The 20,646-nt window shown below is 54.6% G+C and overlaps 7 protein-coding genes across 7 annotated transcripts; 3 read left to right on the top strand and 4 right to left on the bottom strand.

Annotated features, from left to right (window-relative positions):
* Nucleotides 1-25: 25 nt before the first annotated feature.
* PSV08DRAFT_378481 (galactose-1-phosphate uridyl transferase) lies at nt 26-1,483 on the bottom strand. The gene is made up of 4 exons (XM_014220724.2): nt 1,374-1,483; nt 1,270-1,321; nt 436-1,213; nt 26-385 (listed from the first exon to the last, which is right to left on the bottom strand). Exons 1-4 carry the CDS (start codon nt 1,472-1,474, stop codon nt 81-83), a joined length of 1,236 nt encoding a protein of 411 aa, XP_014076199.1. The 5' UTR covers nt 1,475-1,483; the 3' UTR covers nt 26-80.
* A 254-nt stretch (nt 1,484-1,737) lies between these two features.
* PSV08DRAFT_318385 (uncharacterized protein) lies at nt 1,738-3,024 on the top strand. The gene is made up of 3 exons (XM_014220723.2): nt 1,738-1,895; nt 1,996-2,542; nt 2,595-3,024. The coding sequence occupies exons 1-3, from the start codon at nt 1,808-1,810 to the stop codon at nt 2,842-2,844; spliced, it is 885 nt and encodes a 294-aa protein (XP_014076198.2). The 5' UTR covers nt 1,738-1,807; the 3' UTR covers nt 2,845-3,024.
* A 619-nt stretch (nt 3,025-3,643) lies between these two features.
* On the top strand, nt 3,644-5,782 carry PSV08DRAFT_8645 (uncharacterized protein). Its single transcript, XM_014220722.2, has 4 exons — nt 3,644-4,491; nt 4,549-5,128; nt 5,178-5,494; nt 5,585-5,782. Exons 1-4 carry the CDS (start codon nt 3,769-3,771, stop codon nt 5,648-5,650), a joined length of 1,686 nt encoding a protein of 561 aa, XP_014076197.1. The 5' UTR covers nt 3,644-3,768; the 3' UTR covers nt 5,651-5,782.
* A 952-nt stretch (nt 5,783-6,734) lies between these two features.
* PSV08DRAFT_411316 (Alpha/Beta hydrolase protein) lies at nt 6,735-9,330 on the bottom strand (the record flags this gene model as incomplete). The annotated part of the gene is made up of 3 exons (XM_014220721.1): nt 7,716-9,330; nt 7,196-7,644; nt 6,735-7,081 (listed from the first exon to the last, which is right to left on the bottom strand). The coding sequence occupies exons 1-3, from the start codon at nt 8,996-8,998 to the stop codon at nt 6,735-6,737; spliced, it is 2,079 nt and encodes a 692-aa protein (XP_014076196.1). The 5' UTR covers nt 8,999-9,330.
* A 276-nt stretch (nt 9,331-9,606) lies between these two features.
* On the top strand, nt 9,607-14,017 carry PSV08DRAFT_227705 (uncharacterized protein; the record flags this gene model as incomplete). The annotated part of the gene is made up of 4 exons (XM_014220720.1): nt 9,607-9,660; nt 10,189-10,418; nt 10,868-12,692; nt 12,746-14,017. 4 exons carry the CDS (start codon nt 9,607-9,609, stop codon nt 13,865-13,867), a joined length of 3,231 nt encoding a protein of 1,076 aa, XP_014076195.1. The 3' UTR covers nt 13,868-14,017.
* Nucleotides 14,018-14,868: 851 nt separating this feature from the next.
* PSV08DRAFT_249712 (uncharacterized protein) lies at nt 14,869-16,406 on the bottom strand (the record flags this gene model as incomplete). Its single annotated transcript, XM_066092392.1, has 2 exons — nt 14,869-16,122; nt 16,176-16,406. 2 exons carry the CDS (start codon nt 16,404-16,406, stop codon nt 14,869-14,871), a joined length of 1,485 nt encoding a protein of 494 aa, XP_065948687.1.
* Nucleotides 16,407-17,089: 683 nt separating this feature from the next.
* Nucleotides 17,090-19,116, bottom strand: PSV08DRAFT_206971 (uncharacterized protein). Its single transcript, XM_014220718.2, has 3 exons — nt 18,976-19,116; nt 18,629-18,925; nt 17,090-18,575 (listed from the first exon to the last, which is right to left on the bottom strand). The coding sequence occupies exons 1-3, from the start codon at nt 19,001-19,003 to the stop codon at nt 17,407-17,409; spliced, it is 1,494 nt and encodes a 497-aa protein (XP_014076193.1). The 5' UTR covers nt 19,004-19,116; the 3' UTR covers nt 17,090-17,406.
* Between the last annotated feature and the right edge of the window lie 1,530 nt (nt 19,117-20,646).

The raw sequence follows: 20,646 nt of genomic DNA, 5'->3' as shown, positions 1-20,646 counted from the left end.
GGCAAATATATAAGCAGTTGTTGAGCGCGCAAAAAAAAGTCAGAAAACTGGGTATTAGGAGCATGCTTTGGGTAAGCGCTCTAATGGATGCCGTTCACACCGTTTACGCCATTGACGCCATTGGCGCCATTTACGCCATTCACGCCGTTAGTTACGGGTGATGCCTCAAGCCTCCTCCGGTAAAGCTCGCCGTCACAACTCCTCAGGCGCTCTGCTGCTTGCTCGGGGGTGATGTCACGCTGAGGCTCGGCCATCATCTCGTAGCCAACCTGGAACTTGCGGACTGTGGCGCTTCGCAGTAGTGGTGGATAAAAGTGAATGTGGAAATGGCTGCACTCAATCTCGTCGGCTGTGCCTGTGAGAGGAGCCTGATGCAGTCCCATGCCTGTATTTGTTAGCCACCTCTATTGCTGCAAACGAGTTTTGCTGACTTACTATACGGGAACTGCGTCTCAAAGAGGTTGTCATACCGCCTTGTAATCTCAGCGATAGCCTCTGCTAATTGTGCACGCTCGTCTTTTGTGAAATCCACAAGTGACCGCTTGTGCTGTTTTGAGACAATCATAATCTCAAATGGCCAGACAGCCCAATACGGAACACCGGCCCAGAAGCTTTCGTTTTCAAATACTGTGCGTGCCTTCTCTTTAGATTCCAACTCGGCATAATCTACCAGCATGTGGGAACCGCCATTTTCCTTGCGGTACTTGCTCAACTGCACAAGTTCGGTCGCGGGCTCTTCAGGGAGTGAAGTGGTTGTCCAGATTTGGCCATGAGGGTGGGGGTTAGAGCAGCCCATTGCTGTACCCTTGTTCTCGAATATTTGCATGTACCGGTACTGCGCGCTTGGTGGGGTAAGAGGGCCCTGTGATAGCGGTGGAATGTTGATTGCCGAAGCAAGCTTAGCCAGCGGCGATTTTGAATCCAGGTGCGCAACATAAATGTTCGTCCAGGTTTCTATGATTGGCACAATCTGAGCGGGTGACATGTCGGCCAGAGTGAGGTTGTGGGATGGGGAGAAACATATGACGTAGCATTTTCCAGTAACGGCTTCAGCGCGGAGCAGGCGGGAAGCAAGGGAACCATCTTTGGAGTCTGGGCGATAATCTTGCTGCTCTTCCATGACGGCACTGTAGTCGTTGACAAAAACAAAGGTGTTCTCAAACTTGGGGTTGTGCTCGCCATTAGCCCGCGTATTTGACGGACATAGATAGCACTGGTTGGAGTTAGCAGTGTAGTCATGTATGTGACTCTGCTCGAGTGCTGGATTACCTTTGGGTCATAGTCGGGGAGTGTCGTCTTCGAGGGCGACTCTTGCATGCCTCTACGGAAAAATTAGGCGTCTATGCGACAGATGCTTGTATGACTGTGCTTACTGCCATGGGCGCTTTGTCCGGTGTGGAGAAACTAATACCCAACTTCCTCGCAACAGATTGAAGCGCCTGTGGGAGATGTCGTTCAAGACAGGGTCGGTCATGTCGTCGATATTTTGCCGGTGAAGATAGTTGAGTGAACAGAGGCGGCTTTGCAGGATTTACGGAAGTACATATATATAGCGAGAGAGCACGAGACAGCGAGAATGCAGCATTGGCGGGCTGCAGGCTGTAAGTCAAGCGGTGCACGCTAACAGGGTCAAGCTTTCCCTGCCGGCGGAATGCTAACCCGATGCGGTAGCACACCCACCACGACAACCTCCGGGAGCTTGCGCGTAGAGGTTAAGGACAGCAGAGCCTCTCCATCAACCCACGATACCTGCCCGATTGGAGAAGCAGCCCGCAACCTGTCAACGCAGGGTTTTTTTCACCGAAACATGGCGGCAATGATGCCCAGTTCCGCAACCAGCGCCAATCCCTACGATGATGATGCAGTGGAGCGTGACTTGATTGATCCGGACGATGGTGCGTCGCATGCAGCAGCAGCAGCAGCAGCAGCCTACTACCCACCCCTCCACATGTACATACACGAGGCAACGTTCGACGGCAAGCTAACCATCACCAGCTACCCTCGATGACCTCGACGACCCTCTGCAAGGCACGTCGGACCGCGCGCCGCTGACGGGGAACATCCAACGCAATGCCGCCCAGACACAGTCTTACTTAACGTCGAGCATCCCGGGCGAGGACCGTCGCGCGCCAACAAACACCATTGACGAGACGGTATGGGAGACGCTTTCGAGAGACATTTTTGCCATTTGGGAGAAGATGAAGCAGGTGCTGTACCCCAAGTACCTGCTGGGCGGCATGATGCAGCGCGGTGGAGGCATTGGGGCCGCAGAGCGCGGTGAAGCAGACGGCGTCGGCGGTCGTCTCAGGAACATTGCTGGCAGATGGCCAGATGCCGATGTTATTCTCCAGGGCGGCATGAGCGAGGGACTAAGAGACTGGGACCTTTGGGGGCCGCTCATCTTCTGCTTACTGCTGAGCTTGTTTCTGTCCTGGGGGGCCAAGGGCGACCAAAAGGACCTTGTCTTCTCAGGCGTCTTTGCCATGGTGTGGATTGGAGAGGCTGTAGTGACGCTGCAGATTAAGTTACTGGGCGGCAACATGTTCGTACATGGTTCTCACGCATTCACGAGACGGATACTAATGGTATTACAGCGCCTTTTTCCAGTCTATCTCGATTATCGGCTACACTCTGTTCCCGCTTGTCATTGCATCGGTGCTCAGCGCTGTCGGCATACCCGTCATAGTGCGCATACCCGTCTACATAGTTCTGATTGCATGGTCGTTGGCAGCTGGGGTGAGCATCATGGGCGGATCTGGCGTAGTGAGGAACCGAGTCGGGATTGCAGTATACCCCTTGTTTGTATTTTACGTTGCGCTGGGCTGTCTCTGCTTTATCAGCTAGTGTGGGATGGGCTACTATGGGCTTGGTGTAAAAGTAGTGTCCTATTTGGTAGGGGATGCATGACACGGCCCCGGGCGTTCAGGGCAAGCTTGATGAGATGGCGCCGATTCGGCCCTGGACATGTTCACATATGTAAATTCACATGGACTATTTGCAGCGCCCCATACTAGAGCGCGTTTGACACGCCTTCATGATGCTGCAAGTCTGACGTGCATGCACCAAAAACCGCCCAATACGCACGAGTTGCAGCGACCCGCGCCTTGTGTTTAGGCAGGTCGTTTTCCCCACTTCGTCATTGGCCTTTGCAGCGACAACGCACTCGACCACGACGGGCAGAAGCGCCAATCCTCTGCTCCTCGGCGAATCACTCAGCACACAGAGCGTGGGCTCACTGTTCACCACCCACCTCTCACTGCAGACGCGTTCGGGACTGGCCCTGGCATTTCTCAGTCACCGCTGCACCGGCGCATTGCAGTGGAAATTTGGGACGCGGCGCTTTGACCGACTCCACTGCAACTACTAGACCACTCGATCGACGACCGACTTCCCTCCGCTGGAACAAAGCAAGCCACGGCAGGACATTCCCATTCCCATTCCCAGGGCCTTTTGTCCCCCCTTCTGTCCTTGTTGACATTGTCGGGTAAGACCTGCCGCATCCCATTGTCTGACCTTCAGCTCGCCGCTAGCCGCGCCAGAGCATCACCTGCGCGACTGTCGCACCTGGCCACCGCAACTTGACCACTCCTTTACTGCCCTGCACTTGCCATTCTTCCTGTTGACCCAATCCCAGCTACACCAAGCCTACAAGGCCGCACTCTCGGTCCCCGAACCATCGTCTACGCCACCTTTGAACCCGACTATCCTCGCTGCGCAGCGCATACATCAGCCCCTCCCTGACGCCTATAATAGCACCCAACCTGTGCCATGGCCGACACACCGGAGACACAGCACGAAGCTGCTGCCGCCATCACCTCGACCCCCGCAACCAAAGACATCACAGGCACAGCACCTACATCTCCTGCGCGGAGCGACAAGAGCAGCGATAGTGAGGGCAAGAATGTGAGGGAGAAGCTCAAAGACACCCAAATTGATGCGCCGCCCACATCGAACACCGTTTCCGACACCGACCAAGCTACAAAGGACGCGACCGACGGCACCATTAAACCCGGAGACCAGAGCGTCTCGGGATCAGATAGCGAGCGCGGACGGTTACGGCGGAAGCGCAGCCGCGAAGACTTTGAGGATGATGTCGATGCCGACAAGCAGCCAGAAAAGAAGATTGAGCGCCATGCGCGCAAGAGATCGAGAGACATTACCAAAGATCTGGAGGCTGGCATGCCTGTCAAACCTGCCGGCAGCGCTATCTCGAGTATCAAGGAAAGCGACACAGACGAGCATATGACGTCGCCCAGCAAGAGCGCATCGACCACCACTGCGACAGCTGTGACCGAAAAGAGGTCTGGTTCCAACACAAGCCCAAAGAACAAGCGATCACGCGAGGAAGCCGAAAACGACAGTGAAGATGCCAAAGGCACCGAAATCGGAGCAGCAAATGGTGATGCGGCTCTTAGCGAAGAGCGTGATTCCAAGCGGCTGCGAGACAAGGAAAGAACCCAGAGTATCACAGATACAGAGTCAAAGACCAAGGTAAGTTAGCTAACATGCGTCTTTTCTTGGTCGCAGCGAAATTGACATTGATATTAGATTCCACCAGGGAGCGGGTTCGCCAACACTTCTGCATCATCGCCTTTCGCTGCCATGGCAGCCAAACCCCAGCAAGCAAAGACCTCGGATAAGCCCGACTCACTACCACAAACATCTGATGACAAGTTCAAGGCCTCTGGTTTTGGTGGCTTTGCAGCCTCGACTACATCTCCGTTTGGTGGACTTGGTGGTTCCAAGCCTAGCACTGGTTCGCCCTTTGGCGCAGCAAGTGGCAACAAACTATCCTCGTTTGCTGGAAATGCAGCCCCATCGACGCTGGGCGGGGGTGGATTTGGAGCGCTTGGCAGCTCTGGTACATCCTCCTTTGGCGGAAGTTCGTTTGGCGGGTCACTAGGCGGCGGATTTGGAGGTCTAGGTGGTGTAAAGACAATCGGATCCTTTGCAGCACCTGGAGGCAACCTGGAAATCAAGGGCTTGAAGGAGAAGGAGAAACCTTTTGGGGCAGCAGCAGACGACGAATCTTCCGAAGATGAGGACGGCGATGACGAAGACCCGGAAAAGGGTACCGAGAAAGAGGAACGGCAACGGCAGTCGAGCCAGCCTCTTCTTTCGCAACACCGTAAGCTTCTGGCTGTCTATTGTGAATGATAAAGCTAACTTTGACAAAGCACCCGAGACTGGAGAAGAGGGCGAGCAAACCATCTGGACCGGTCGCGCAAAGTTGTACCTCATGGCTGGCGAAGGCTCAAACCGAGCGTGGAAGGAGCGTGGTGTGGGAACGTTCAAGTTCAACATTACTGTGGATGAGCCCAAAAAAGCCCGCTTCGTGCTCCGCGCCGAAGGTACCCACCGTCTACTTCTCAACGCTGCCGTTACGCGCAAGATGGTATTCGGAGGCGATGCACAGGGCGAAAAGCCAAAGGATGGACGCCTGCTCTTCAACTCGCCCAATCAAGACGGTGAGCTGGAGATGCACCTACTCAGGGTAAGGACCCCTTTTTTTCTTTTTTTTCCCTTATGGCAATCCTTACTTTTTATTTTGTTTGGAATAACTAACATGGATGTGCGCAAACAGATGAAGGCAGAAAACGCCAAGCAGCTCTGGGAAGAAGTGACAAAGGTTCAAGAGGAACAGTTGTAGGAAGCCTTTTCTCTAAGCCTTGAGTGGGTTTTGTCCTCTTCTCCACCATGACCTAGCATGTTTGTTGCACAACCCTTGGGGTTGTTTTTATCTTGTTATTTCTATTTCTTGTTTGGGACAAGAGAAAGAGATATCGAGGAGAAAACTGGTATGGTGGAGAGGTTCATTTTTTAGGTGGTGGGGGAGGGGGGGAAGGGAGAGACATTCCATGACGACAAAACTTATGAGAGGCAATGGGAGAAAAGGGCAAAACCAAAGCAAATTCAAGGCATAAAGGCAAAAAAAAAAAGGCATGGAATGACGGACATGTATATGATGGTTTCTTCTCTGTGTCTTTCTCTTTCTCTCTTTTTTCCCCTAGTCCCCCCCTCTTTTTTGACTTGTCTTCTAATTCCTTTTTCGGCTTGTAAAAGGCTGGGGGTGGATATGAAGGAAGAGAGGACGGAAAAAAGGGTGGCAGATGGGGGAAAACAAAACACAGTCATAAAGGGTGTGTGTGTGTGTGTGTGAGAGAGAGAGAGAGAGAAAAAGGAATTGCTTAGACCCTTTTTTTTTTGCTTTATACCAAACAACGTTTTTGTATGTGTTATCTTGCTTTTTTTTCATCCTTCTTCTTCTTATTCCTTTTCCATTTGCTTTGCTTCGCTTCAACTGCGATTTCCTGGTTCAGAAAGCAAGAAACAACAAGGAAAAAGAAGAAGAGGAGGACGAGGAATGGGGGGGGGGGGGGGGGGGGGGGGGGAAATGGACACGGTTTTCATCATTGTCGATTCCGAGTCTTTTTTTCTTTCCTTCTTTCTCTCTTTCTTTCTCTTTTGTTTGTTTTCCGAATGCCAAACGATTTAATGATGGAAGGAAGGATATATCATAGAAACTTAGAGCAAGAAGCCGTACACATGTATTAATGAGGATGAAGGGATTGACGATTTAGAAAATTTCAAGTTTTGAATGAGATTCAAATATGGAGAGTGGAGAAGTGAAGAACAAACCCCTTTTGATTGCGTTCTTACCATTCGTCCAATTTGGACATGAAAGGAGGAAGAAGAGCATGTCAAGGTCTAAAGGCCCAGATCTCCAGCTACACCTACTGATTGTAATACTCCAACCCAAACCCCAAAGCCTTGCACTGCGCCTCCTCTCTAAACCCCGTCATACCACCCCTTTCACCCACATCCAACGCCTTCAGCATTGGATTCTTGACATCAACCGGATCCCAAATTCCCTGCACCTCAAGCATGACAGTAGTGTTGGTAAAACCCCTAGCTTTTAAGAAGGCAGGATCGGGGTTTGGATCTCCTGTTCGGGCGAAAGCAGACCAGGAATCGAGGACGAATTGGGAAAAGGGAATATCGTAGTCATCGCGGAGCGGTCTGCCTGTTGAGACGACGGTGCCGAAGACGGTGGTTAGTTCACCGGAGTGGCATTTGTAATCTGGTTTTTTTTTTTGGAAATTAGTAAATGGGAGTAATTCTTTTTTTAAGGAAATGGAATTGAGAGCGCAGATTCTGTTCTTAAAAGGAGAAACTGGGAGTAGTGAGGACTTACACGGTAGATTTGGGTTGCCAAACGGGTGGTCTGGTGTGATGGGAGCTTCGCAGGCCGGGGGGTTGGGACTCCAATATCTGAGTTGAAAGGATCTGTCGAATTCGTAGGTGTAGACTTTGTCGAAGATGCGGTTTGCGGTTCCGGTGTAGGCAGTGCTTTGCCCCAAACATCTGAACTGGGCGTCTGTGGCTACCCTTGAGGTGAGGTTGAAAATGGCAAGCGTACTGTTGGCGATATCTGGAAGAGGAAAGGCGTTTGAGGCGAGAATGGTGGAAGCAGGGTAGCCTTGAGAAGATAGAATCGCGGAGAGGTTGGAGGAGGTTGGATAGGATGTAAATGGCGAGCCGTCGTCGTGCATGGTGCCCATCATGACAGGTTGTTTTATTTTGGGTGCTGATGGGTTAAGAAGGAGGGAGCTTGTTAGCAATTTACCATCAATGACTGGGAAGCTAGGAGACTGTCAGCTTGCTATTGACGCAGGCACTCTCCATGGAACACCATGATAAGAGAACTGACTGACCCGGCAGCGTTTTTTGCATTGATCAATGACCATGGATCCACCTTGCGTAGGCACTGGACCGTATCCTCACCCTGGAGCTGCCCGCACCCCACTTCAGCGACGAGAGCCTGGGCAGGCCCGTTTTGTTCTGCAATAGTCGAGTAGTTTGAAAAGGGTGTCGCGTAGGCCATGCCCTGAAGATTGCTCATCATGATTGAGCGAGCAAACTTGTCTCGTGCCAATGGCGATGCCAGCAAGGCTCTTACCAAAGCCGCTCCTGCACTCTGTCCGAAGACGGTAATTCTGTCTTTGTCGCCGCCAAAGTCACCAATGTGAGCACGAACCCAGTCCAAGGCGGTGACTACATCGCCGAGACCATAGTTTCCTGTCAGGGAAGAATTACTTAGGGCAAGACCGCCGAGGGTGGACAGGCGATAGTCGACGGTCACGAGGACAACGTCTCCTCGAGATGCCAGAGAGGAGCCGTCAAAAGTAGGATCACTTGCTGTTCCAGTGAGAAAACCGCCGCCATGCAGCCAGACCATGACGGCCTTGAGCTTGGGGGTTTTGTTTGCAGGATTGGGGAGATATGGGGTCCATATGTTGAGGAAGAGGCAGTCTTCAGCATAGACGTTTGGGTCTGGAGAGGCAGACGAGACCTGCATACATATGGGGGCAAAGTTGAGTGCCGTTGTGCTTGAACCAGGCGTAGGGGGTAAGTATGTCGAGTAGGTAAAGCGGGCTGGGAAGGCGCCAAACTTGATGCCAAAGAAACGAAATGACGGGGAAGAGTCATCCCGACGGCCAACTATGGTAGCGTTGTTAGTCGTGACGGCGATGCGGGGTAGGGAAGTGGAAGCAGCCGTGGTTGAGCACAAAACAGGCAAGTGCTTGTCACACGGGTAGTGCCCCAGCTGGCCACGAGTGGATATTGCTGTGCACTGTGAAGTTGAGTTGCCGTCCACCCAGAAGAGGTAGTCAGGACCAGCAAGTTTTGCATAGCGGAGGTATTCGAGATAGGCCGAGTCTTGGGCATAACTGTGGGGGTTCCAGAGGGTGGTGTCGAGAGCAGCGCATTGGGAACGAGCGGCAGAATGGGTGAAGGGGGTGCTTAGCAGGATGCTTGCAGCCCGTCTACTGGAAGCCTGGCCATAGAGGTCATTGTGAGTGATGATGGACAGATCAGATGCAATTGACTGAGGGGTGGGTACGCCAGATGCGCGGGCAAAGAGGAGCAGATGGAAAGCCGAGAGGAGGCCCAACAGCGCAGCCATGACGAAGAGGGAAAGCGAGCCTGCTCGCATTGGCACGTCTATCACGTAGCATTTTATATATTAGCCCACGGCCCGGCATCTTGAGTGTGCGACGGCTAGTGTCGTCCGTCGGACGGTAGTGTTGAAGGAGAATTAATTAGTCGCGGGAGAAGTAGTCGAGTCGAGATGTGGCATAGTGGTAGAAAGCGGGGAAGAGAGCGCTCATTGGAAGGCGGCGGCAGGGAAACGGGCACGCGTGACCGACTGGCCGACAAACTCCGTCAGGGTCATTGTGGACGCAAGGCGAGAGAGGGCAGGACGACGACGACGACCAGGCAGTCGTTGCCCGGGGCTTGGGTCGCAAGGGCCCGTGAGCACAAAACAAAGCAAGGGAGGGTGGTGGCTGGCGTGTGATATAAGTACCTAGCATCAGCACACATGCTAGCCAGTACGGCATGGCAGGCGGCCCAGCTGCTGCAGGCCGTTGGCAATGACGTTTGGGTGGCGGCGCAGTGTTTCAGCAGCGCGCGCCCTGTGCCTGTTTGCGATTCGCGGCCGGTCGCGTTGCCTGGCCGGGGGGACGGCGGCACCGCGCACACTGGCTTGTACTGTACATGGACACAGTGCAGCGGCGCTTGCACGCATGCACGCGCACCGCCATGTCCAGCTGGTGGGCGGGCGCGCGCAGGCCAGCGGGCGGCGAGGGCAAGAGAGTGAGCGGGCGGCGAGGGCAAGAGAGACGGGCGAGCGGGCGAGAGGGCGAGAGGGCGAGAGGGCGAGGCACAGGGCGGGCTCCGTCACAGCAGCAGCCAGTGCCAGCCAACGCCCGGACTGCAGGCGAACTCGATCTGCGCGCCCAAGCAGACAGCCCCCGGCCACCCAGCCATGGCGGCCGCGCTGATTGGCCAGCGCGCCCGGTGCTGCCTGCTCCACCGAATCCGCTGCTGCCGTTTCTTCTCGTCACACCCACGCCCAAACGTCGACCCCCCAGGCCGACCGCACTTCCTGCTCCCCCCATCCCATACCAGCCGTATCATTCACCCTCGCGCTGGATGCGTCCATGTCCCCGTCGTCCATGGCGATGCAGCCTCTCCCCCTCCCCCAGAGCCGCCGCCGCCCTCGCCTCCACTCCGCCCGCGTTGTGGCTCGGGCTCGGCGGCGGCCGCCACGGCCACGCCAGCCACATGCTGATATCTTGAGACCGCGCTTCCTGCAACCCCTCGGTGACTAATGCCCTCTAGCCCTCCCTCCTGGCCTTGTCCTTGGGCGCCGCGCACAGACCACGCGCGCTAAGCCCGTCTCGCTCGCCAGCGTCGGGGCCATTCATTCTCTCACGACATTCGCACGCTCGATTCTCCACTGCCATTCTGACTCCCATACCGCACCACGCCCCCGTTGCCCTCACCAGCCTGCCCTCCATCTGCTCTGCTAACGTCGCAGCCGCTGCCGCCATCCGCCTCGACGGCCACGAGTGCGCGCGCCCTCTCCTCTGGTGCCGCTGTCTCCTCTCTCCCCCCTCCCAGCCGACTGCTCCTTCCGACGCCGCCTCGAGCCTCGCATCCTCAACCACCCTGCCTGGCCACCGGCGCACCTCATCACGTCTTGCAAAACGTCTCAATAGTCTCTCTTCATGATATCCGCGAGATATCGCCTCCCCACTGACGTCTCCGAGCCCGTGCTGTCGCCCTCTAGCTTGCTCGCTCGCGCTGCAACTGGACACGCAACCCTCTTGCCCTTGGCTGCATCCGCTCCATAAGCGCCTGGAATCCTCCCATCTCCAGCTGTTTCGTTGGTGCTGCCCACTCGTTCCGTCTCGAGTTGCCGTTGGTAGCTCTGCCCTCCCTGTCCGCGTCCTGGGCGTCATGCGATCCCCACAACACACATCTTGAGCACCCACTACACACAAACACCACTCCTCAGTACCGACCCGGCCTGCCAGATTATGACAGACGTCTCGGCGGTTCAGGCGTATGCTGACCCTCAGCCGGCTCCCCTCGCCCTCTACGCTGGTCCTCCGCCACCCGCCTTTGCCCAAGCTTCTCCACCCCTAGACGGCGTCGTTGAAGAGGAAGAATCGTCCACAATCAAGTGCATCTGCGGCTACGCCGACGACGATGGCAACACGGTGCTGTGCGAGAAGTGCGACACGTGGCAGCACATTGTATGCTACTACGAGTCTGCACAGCATGTGCCCGACGTGCACGAGTGCGCAGACTGCTTGCCGCGCCTGGTCGACGCAAAGAGCGCCTCGGAGAAGCAACGCATCCGACGAGAGATGCACAACATTGGCGAGCGCAAAGGCCGGCCAAAGGCGTCTGCAAAGAACCCCAAGAAGCGCCCAAAGGACTCGCTCGTGCCAATGCAGGCCAATGCCTGGCCTACGCAAACCAACGGCGACCTACACTATCCCCCTGACCGCAAGAGCGGAAGCCCACGAGACCAGCCTCCGCCAAACAAGCGGCCCAAGACTAACCATCGCTCCTCTGCGTCTATGAGCATGGTTAGCCAAGCGCCAGCTCTTGCGCCCACATCACGCAAGCGAGGCGCGTCTATCCTGCTCAACGGCCACAGCCCCGTCAAGTCACCATCGCATCCCGACGGTCCCGTCGAGGATTACTCGTACGAGTTTATGCATCTCTACCGCCAGCCTGAGCCGCCTTCTGCAGAGTCCAACTCGTACACGCGCATCGATGTTGCCAACGACATCGCCATGTGGCTTCAAGACCCAGAAGCGCTCGCAGAGGCAAGCGGAGGCAAGAAGCCACAGGACATTTTTTCACGCATTGACAGCACCATACAGGATCTCGAAACCAAAACTGCGCCAGAAATCGTGAAACAGACAGATGTCGACTCGGCTATACTAGCGCATGGCCTTCACCCTCAGTGGCACTTTATTACAGCCGAGACACCAGTCCCTGACGGAGGTTACGTAGGCGAACTCAAGGGTCTCATCGGCCGCAAAACCGACTACTATTCAGATCCGTCAAATCGATGGGATCTCCTGCGACATCCCGAACCATTTGTCTTTTTCCCTCCCCACCTACCCATCTACATTGACACACGGCGCGAAGGCAACATACTCCGATACGCCAGAAGGAGCTGTAACCCCAACATGTCCATGAAGATTTTGATCGACTCGAGCAACGACTACCACTTTAGCTTCCTCGCAACCCGAGAAATCAGCCCTGGAGAAGAACTCACCGTCGGCTGGGACATTGACTCTGAGGTACAAAAGCAACTGGCCAAGGTCGTCACCAACGGCGCCAAAGAGGGCTTCAGGAAGATCCAGCCTTGGGTGTCTTGTGTCCTCGCAAACTTTGGCGGTTGTGCTTGTGACATTTCAAACGGCAACGAGTGCCTTTTGGAGCGAGCCCGTCGCAACAATCCCGTCGCAGAGTCAGCCAAGACCAAAGGCAAGAAGATGAAGAAATCTCAAACGTCCCCTACAAGTACTGGCCATGCAACCAACAGCCGTGCAGGCAGCGAATTGGCCAACCGCGACATTGTTGACGACGACCAAATGGACGCCCGCTCTACGTCTGGCTCCCACAAATCAAGCAGTCGCGACATTACACCGGCAACCCATGTTTCCCTGGATGGCGACCTCAAACTATCGGAGCGTGAGAAGAGGAAGATCCAGCACCAGGAGCTCTTGTTCCAGAAGCTCGATCACGACGAGCACAAGGGAAAGAGGAAGCGCACCAGCGCTGGATCTAACCTCAACACACCCAACATTTCATCTTCTGTAAGAAGTCTCCCCAACATTCTCTACCGCGTCTTTCTAATTCCAAGCAACAGAGACGCTCCGGAAACCCCGAGCCTTCGCCGTCTGCTCGTCATCGGGAACACAGCCACGGTGTGGCCCGCAAGACTTCGGGTAGCTCTATAAAGACAAACGGGCGTGCACCGGCCAGACCGAAACCCGTCTATGTGGATGCGTCGACGCAGACGGCACAGGATGACGGTGCAAAGCCACTGGTTTGCATCAAGCCGCGCCAGTTGAAGCCCCCAATGTCTTTCAAGCGCAAACTTTTACAGCAGGCTCAAGAGGATAAGCTGCAACGCGAACGAATGCGGTCGACATCTGTGAAGATGGAAGTCCGATCCCCGGCTCTGAAAGACGTGTCGTCAAACAAACCCTCTCCACTGCCACCATCGCCACCGCTCGAGGAGCCTTCTGCAATGGATACATCGGCCGAGCCTGTACCTGACACGAGGCAGCACAAGGAACTCACTCCCGCCAAGGAGCCCTCGCCCCAGCCTACTGTAGATGTTGAGATGACGGATTCTGAAGTCGCTGCTCCCAAGCTTCCAGAGCCAAAGACTGAGGAGCTGCCTGACGCACCTAGACCCCAGACTCCGCGCGAAACCTCTTGTCCACCCAATCACCCATCTGCTCCGCCGTGGTCGGCCTCAATACCGACCGAACAATCACCAAAGTCGACAGCAGAATTCCCACCTCAATCTGCTGACATGGAAGTCGAAACTCCTGTAAAGCAGGATTCGGCCAGTGTAGTTAACAATACCCCCACCACTTCTGCATCGAGCTCTGCGCCCGTAACCGAGAATGCCGCTGCGCCCTCTCCAGCCGCATCAACGATTGCGTCGCCCTTCTCCCCTGCTGTCAACAGTGCCGTCAAGGCAACGCCAGCACGCAAAAAGCTCAGTCTAAGTGATTACACCAATCGCAACCGCAAGACCAAGTTGGCTCAGACACAGTCGACCGGTTCAAATGCCACGCCGCCACTGACTACATCGCAATCCACAAGCTCTCCAACGCTATCGACAGCCAGTCTTCCAAACACAAACTCTCCACCGCCCAAGGCTGTGGAACCTGTCCTGGCACCCGTAGCAGAGGAGCCGAAGCCTACCGAGGTATCCGTTGCACCTACTATTGCGGCTACTTCTACTTCGATATGAGCGACATGATTCACGATACCCCCCGCGCTTGTTTTGCAACCAGTTTTTACGGGCCGCCGGGCGACTCGCGTGGTTTCTCCTTCTCCTTTTTTTTTCGGAGTGTAAAAATATGTAATGATTATAAGTCGAATGATTTTTCTTCCCACCCCCCCCTTTTTTTTTCTTTTTATATTCTATGTTCTTTATCCAGACGACTTGAAGTGTTCGGTCTCGGGGTCTTGTTCTTTTTTTTTTGTTGTTGAACTCATTGATTTGATGTCATTGAAGGGCGACGGGGGGTGTGGGAGAGGTTTGATTCAATATGACGTTTGGAAGGAGGACAATAAAGGACTTAAATACTACAAAAAAGAACAAAAGGCAGGACAACTTTTTTCTTCGCCGCGAAGCGAGAGCGAGTTCGAGTATTTTATTTGATTGTTACAAGGTGCAAATGAAGTTGACTCGCCTAAGTGAGGACGGTGTTGTAAGCAGATGATTGCTTGATCACAGCGAAATAGCCATTGTTGACACGGATGATAAGTCCTGTCTTGTCGCCCTTGTATATTTTCTCGACTGGTCTTGATTTCTTGATAGATATGGAACTTAGTAAGAGATGAGCACGCCTCGATCATCTTCTTCCATCTCTTGCCTAAGATATGTACAGTATATCAAGTCACTTCTGACTCAGAAGTACGAATTATAAAACATACAGACATTTGGATGAAGATAATCTAGCAGCAATGCATATTTTCTCCTGCAAACCCCCACCTTATTCGTCATTGATCATCCAGGAAATGCCCTTTTCTAAACCCATACCTTATCATCCAAATACGCCATGGAAAAAAAACATTTACAAAATAGAAGAAGAAGAAGAAGAGAAAATTGGGTATTACATTCCACACATGCAAACCTACAACGCCTTACCTCGCCCTACCATCCCAAACCAAGTTTACAAAAGAAAAAAGAGAAGAGAGGAAAAAAAAAAAAAAGACTCCCATTTTCCCTTTACCAACCCCCAACATTTACTCCCCACTCTCCGCCCGGCCCCTCGTCATCTGCTTAGCAAACACGGCATCAAAATAGCCGGGGACGTCCTTGTCGCCCCGTGCCGCATCGCCAGCAGCACGCCCCGTACACTGAGCGCGCGACTCAGTCTTCAGCGCTGGTCCCTCTGGCTCCTGTTTAGCGGGCGCAATAGCGTCCACATTGGCACGTCGGGCTTGCGAATCGCCCGTCGGACTCAATTCATGGCGGACTTGGACTTGTTGGTGTTGCTGCTGTTGAGCGTAATACTCGACGGGAAGATGGGCGGGATGTTGGCCTACTGCTATGGGAGGGGGGCTTGGTGTGTTGTATTTGCTGGGTGTGGGCTGGGGTCCTGGGGGTGGGAGGAAGGCTGGGTGGATGTGTGGGTGCGAGTGGGATGATGGTGGGGGTGGGGGTGTGGGAAGAGGGGAGGGGGAGGAGGTTGGGGCGTGGGGAGGGGGGAAGTATAAGGGGATTTGGGAGAGGGAAGCCGGGTAGGATTGTTGGTATTGTTGGTGGTATGGTGATGTGATGTCTGGGGTTGGGGTTGGGAGGTGCTGGTGGGGATGATGGTGATGTTGCATGAAGTATTGTTGTGGATGGGGCAGATTGTTGTTGTCGGAACTGCTACTACTCCCGAGTTCGGCTCGAGATTCCAACATGCGTGTTTCGCCGCCGCTTGGAGATGTGGATGGGCGGTGGGATAGACCGGCTTTGCGCTTTATTTCCTCTTTTAGGGATTTGGTGCGACCCCAGAAGAAGAAGAGGAGGGCGGCGAGGATGGTGATGCTGGCGCTGGTGACAGACATGGCAATTATGGCGCGGGTGGAGAGGCGGCTCTTAGTGCTGGCTGTATTTTCTGGAACTGGACTGGATGTTGGAGTGCTGGTCGGCGGGTTACTCGGTGAGAGTGTTTCGGCTGGAAAGGGTTCGCCTGGGTTGAGCATGTACATGCTGTCCAGTGCCAGCTGTTGCTGCTCCTGTACACTCGCCGAGGCGTTGGGGTTAATGGCGCCTACCATTCCATAGTTGATACAACTGCCGGGGGCGGAGCAGTAGAAGAAGATGGGGTCGGTATCATTAATGACGATACGGTATGTGGGTGGTGACGACAAGACCGTGTCGACGGGATGGAAGTCAGAAAAGAACCCTATTTTGGATGCTCCTGTCATCTCGTAGGGTATACATGGGAAACCGTACTCGGCGCGAACAACGCTGTGGTTGAGCGGGTAAAAGGCAAATTCCACAGTCTACGTAAACAGTTAGGATAGAGTTCGGTATCGAGAGTAGCAGGCCAGTTTACATCACCGACGTTGGCCATCGTTGCCTCGGGTCTGAACTTGTGATCTGCTAGACCAACTTGAATCGTATGTGTCTGTGCCGGTGCTGTGATCGTCGAGCTCGGTTGGCCTGGTGTTATCACTGACGCTGTTACGACTTGAACACTGTCGTGTGCCAAGCATGTTGTAGGAAGTTGGATAGAAACAAGTAGAAATTGAACAAGTGCAGTCGCCCAGCACCGTGACCCACGCATTTTCACAATTATTATTGTAATAGTAAAACTTTTTGAAATGAGTGGCCTGCACGTCTGTCTTCAATAGTGTAGTGAGATCAAAGGAAGACTTTGATTCCGAGAAAGAAAGAAAAAAAACTCAACATGAAGGGACATAGTCAGTGCTACGGTCCACTTCCTTACCATGGCAGTGGTAATGTAAACAAGGACGCATATACGAAGCACGCAGCTCAACATGTCAAAGAATGCTCATGGGTAGCCCACGGCTGGGGCGTTCGAGATGAGCCTCCCATATACCATTTGTTTGCGCTATACAGTTTTCGGCACAGCTACAACAAAGGGAATGACCCGAATTGGAGAGACTCGGTGGCCTCAAGCGCGCGCCACGGCGCCAACAAAGACAGTGATACAAAGAGCCTCGGTATTGCACGTCCGCTAGAGGAGCATCTGCAAGCATCATAACTCGAATACCCGGACATGTTTGAAAAGGGACGGGGGTTAGATTTCAGCCTCAACCCCGCCGCATTTCAGAACCAGGACTGACAGGGATGCAGGGGCAGGGCCAGCCAATGGGCACACATGTTCGAACGCAACATCTTCTACGTAAATTGCCAGGATCCTCACGTGGACAGAATGCAGTCGACGTCCATGTAATGATTCTGCACGACACGACAACGTGTGTACATGCGAGTGATCGGGACAAGGGTTGAAATCTTAAGTGCTTTTGATTATTGATATACTATACAACAAAATAGAAAAGGAGAGGAGTGGTCCGACAAAGCATACCATATCTAGTAACATAGTGCTGTGCGACCTGGTATATTCCGTGCAAGTGCTCGGGTGGATTCACAACGTACTAGTAAGACACCATGACCGTGACTCCTGTTGACATGATAGTCTGGCCGCTCTTTTCAGTCAGATAAACAGACTGAAGCCGGTAATGTCCACGATGACAAAGCACCCCGTGTTACTGCGCCATGCGCTTGGATCGACTCAAACGCATGTGCGGCGATCAAAGATGTCAACGACCAGGGTCCCCGAACCCAAATGGATCATTGCTAGCGGAACTGTTGGACCCAGACCCGTAACCTGACGGGGGCACAGACAATTGCTTCCCGCCGAAGCCGTTTGGATCTGGCAACGGGTTCCAGATAGGAAAGCCATCTGGAGGCTGACTCTCGCCTACTGGTTTACCACGAGCATAGTCGACAAGGCTGCCGTTGATTCCAGTAAGCGCCCAAGCAAAGACGGCAACGTCACGAATGCTCTTCATGAAGCTATTTTGAAAGTCCATCGAGGGTCCCGCATGTTCCATGGCCGGGTGTCGCGCACCTAGAGGGTACTGAGGCATCTGCGGCGGCGCAGGATGGAACACGGGTTGTGTTGCCCAGGGAGCCGCAAAGACACCATTGTACTGGTGGGCTGGCTGTGCAACAGGCATAGCGCCTGGCAACATTGGGCGCGCACGACGCAGGCACACGACAAGTCCGTCCGAGGTGCACGATATAACAGCTTCGAGTTCGATGGGTTCATCACGGGGCTCAGAACGAGGCGAGCTCGCAGACGAGATGGAAGAGCGGGGCGCAGAGCCGCCGAACATTGCCTGGTGAGTGGCTGAGCCAGCTGAGCGATAGCTAGGATATTCCCTTGAGTTTGAGCGCGAGGCTGATGGCTCTGCACTCCCGTTGGTGCTGTTGTTTGCAACGGAGGGCTGTCTAGAACTAGCACCACCTGGTGTGCCAAGCCCAACACCACCCTCAGACTCTTCGTCTGAGCTAGTCACATCGGTCATGAGATCGTCCTCACTTTCAGAAGAGCTAGCTTCTGGTGGGTCGTCCTGACGGGGGTCTCTGAAGAAGAAGCGCATGTACGCAATCGAGTCGTTACCTTTGGCCGACTCAAGACAGCGGACGGCATCCTCGAGACAGTTTGGGGCTATGCAGTAGTAGAAACTGCGTCCCTTCATAGCCTCGCTCGAGATGCCAATAATCTGCTCTATGCCGCTGGTCGCGTACATGACAGTCAAGGTGCGGGTAAATCTGTTGAGGAACAGGGCAGCTCGGGGCTCATGGGTCTGGTCCTCGTGGCCAAGGTCAAACTTGGTTGATAAGTGAGACAGCATATGATAACGAGGGTCTTTTGGGGAAGAAGCGAATAACTTGCGGACTATGGGCGCCTCAACTGCACGCTCTGATTGGTGCGGGTCAGCATGCATGGAGTGACAAATGGAGTTAGAAGCTTACTCTGACTCTGCATGCCCTGCCGGTAGACGCTGGTGCAGCATACGAGCACATCGTAGACGACCGAGAAGCAGCATTCACAGCCAACCCACTCGCCCTGGCGATTCTTCAGGCGGCAGTAAGACAGGACGGCAGCCTTGTCGAGCCTCACGCCGCGGCTGTGCTGTGCTTTGGCGAGAGGAAGTTCGTCTGGATGGAAAAACTGCCACACGGACCTGTTGACGACCTCGTCGGGAGTGTGGCCGAGGATGTCGACAATGGAATCAGACGAGTACAGGATGTGGGCATCGTCGGAGAGGTCTGTCGAGGCTGAGTGTGGGTTCCGGAGAGACGAGATGGAAGGGACATACCATGGATGGTGATGAAGGTGGTGTCCATTGCGGCAGGCAACAAAAGGGTGAGGTAGCAGCTGTGTTTTGGACCGTGGTTGGACCACTCTTGCCCCCAAGAGACTGAATCTAATAATTCGCTCTAGGAGAGGGGACGTTGTCGGACGATCAGGCGGCGAGGGAGCGCGGGCTGATCAAATAGTAGTCAGGGTCCAGGTGGGACGAGAGCACGTTGGCCGGACCGTTGCGCACGGATGCGAATAGCGACGAGGGAACGCAAGGCAGTGAAACGGGTGCGACGCGAGACGAGCACGCTGTTGAGAGTGAATGGGACAAGAGGCTGGGAAGGGTGCGAGTCAGTTGCAATGATGTAATGCGAGATCACAGCGTATCCACAGCCCCTCACCCTCGTCGGCGCAGGAATGGAGCAACGCAGTAAGGATATATGAGGCAGTCCAGGGATAGGGCGCGCCGCAACAAGCTAGAGGTTAGGAGCACATGCAGAATGCAGCGTGTGGAAGTGAGCAGAAAGCTACGAGAGGGCCGAAAGTGACGCGCACCGCACCCCTGTGAGGCCGGAAAAAGGCGGTTGGTTGACGTTGGGCCTGGCTCGCTTGTGGGGTCACAGGGAGGAGTTCCGGATGGTGGGAACGACGCCTGAACAATGCGAGCGAACAGAGCGAACGGCTGCAGCTGTGCCGGGGCCGGGACAGGGAGGTGAGCAGGGCAGAGGCGTGATGAGGAGACGATGGTATATAGGAGCAGTGGGTAGTGGAGACTGGGCGATACGAGATCAGATTCGAAGATTGCCGTCGATTATAGTACGCAGTGTGGGCCAGCACGTACTAGGTCAGTGGCAGGCGCAGGGCCAGAAAAGAAAAGAAAAGAAGGCCAAAAGGAACCAAGAGCTAGGAGGGCTGATCAAGACGGGCTCGGTAGGTGGAGGTGGCGCCCCGGGAGCGAGGCGAGACTTGGGGGAGGAGGGTGAGGCATGGGCGTCGGCTAGCGTACCACTGTGAGCAGCGGGGGTCGACAAGCAGCACAGAGCCAGAGTGTCACCTGTCAAGACCAGGCCGGTGTTTGAGAGCGTTCAGGGCATGGCAAGGGGCGGGCATATGTGACAGCGGAGACATGTGCTAGGCGGGGGATGCGTATTCCTCAAATGGCCTTGGGCTTAGCGGCAGCAGAGGGGAGTGCAGCGAGGTGGCTACGGGAGGTGTAGTGTACGTGGTAGTTAGCAGGGCGTGTGTAGCCAAGGAGCCCTGCCCATCACCACATGGGCGCTGCAGCCCGTCCGCTAGCGACCTCTGCCCCCAGCCTCTCGCCGTCATCTCTCCGGTCCCAGCGCAGCGCTGTGCAGTCACGCCTCCCTCCACTCATACGCACGTACGGCAGTACTTACATGGACTCCCCACCAGGACCTGCCCCTTGGCCTCTCCGTCCTTGTGCGCACTCAGTGGTGCTACCAGCTGGTTACCTCGTTGTTTCGGCCACTCAACTGCATTTCGTCATCGGCGATCCTTCTGCCTACGCCACACGCCACATGCAAGCCACCCATGCCCACGTCCACGCCCCCTCATTGGCAGCTGCGCTTGTAAGCGCCTAAACCATCTTCTTTCACCTCTTCTCCGTTTGCGACTCCCGCCCGCTTTGGCAAGACCCCCCAGAGGAAAAAAAAACTTCCCACATCCC

The sequence above is a fragment of the Bipolaris maydis genome (genome assembly GCF_028858645.1).
Source record: "Bipolaris maydis strain C4 unplaced genomic scaffold PSV08scaffold_11, whole genome shotgun sequence".
In the NCBI taxonomy this organism is placed as follows: domain Eukaryota; kingdom Fungi; phylum Ascomycota; class Dothideomycetes; order Pleosporales; family Pleosporaceae; genus Bipolaris; species Bipolaris maydis.
The sequence above is the reverse complement of the archived record's forward strand: the minus strand, read 5'-3'. Positions and strand labels throughout refer to the sequence as shown.

Bases quoted from the DNA above. Each gene is read 5' to 3' on its own strand.
- PSV08DRAFT_378481 (XM_014220724.2), bottom strand. From the start codon at position 1,474: ATGACCGACCCTGTCTTGAACGACATCTCCCACAGGCGCTTCAATCTG. The intron at 1,214-1,269 runs GTAATCCAGCAC...AACTCCAACCAG, and splicing joins TCCCCGACTATGACCCAAAG to TGCTATCTATGTCCGTCAAA. The intron at 386-435 runs GTAAGTCAGCAA...TAACAAATACAG, and splicing joins TGAGACGCAGTTCCCGTATA to GCATGGGACTGCATCAGGCT.
- PSV08DRAFT_8645 (XM_014220722.2), top strand. From the start codon at position 3,769: ATGGCCGACACACCGGAGACACAGCACGAAGCTGCTGCCGCCATCACC. The intron at 5,129-5,177 runs GTAAGCTTCTGG...ACTTTGACAAAG, and splicing joins GCCTCTTCTTTCGCAACACC to CACCCGAGACTGGAGAAGAG. The intron at 5,495-5,584 runs GTAAGGACCCCT...GTGCGCAAACAG, and splicing joins TGGAGATGCACCTACTCAGG to ATGAAGGCAGAAAACGCCAA.
- PSV08DRAFT_318385 (XM_014220723.2), top strand. From the start codon at position 1,808: ATGGCGGCAATGATGCCCAGTTCCGCAACCAGCGCCAATCCCTACGAT. The intron at 1,896-1,995 runs GTGCGTCGCATG...AACCATCACCAG, and splicing joins CTTGATTGATCCGGACGATG to CTACCCTCGATGACCTCGAC. The intron at 2,543-2,594 runs GTTCGTACATGG...ATGGTATTACAG, and splicing joins AAGTTACTGGGCGGCAACAT to CGCCTTTTTCCAGTCTATCT.
- PSV08DRAFT_206971 (XM_014220718.2), bottom strand. From the start codon at position 19,003: ATGGACACCACCTTCATCACCATCCATG. The intron at 18,926-18,975 runs GTATGTCCCTTC...CAGCCTCGACAG, and splicing joins CACCTTCATCACCATCCATG to ACCTCTCCGACGATGCCCAC. The intron at 18,576-18,628 runs GTAAGCTTCTAA...CGCACCAATCAG, and splicing joins GCAGGGCATGCAGAGTCAGA to AGCGTGCAGTTGAGGCGCCC.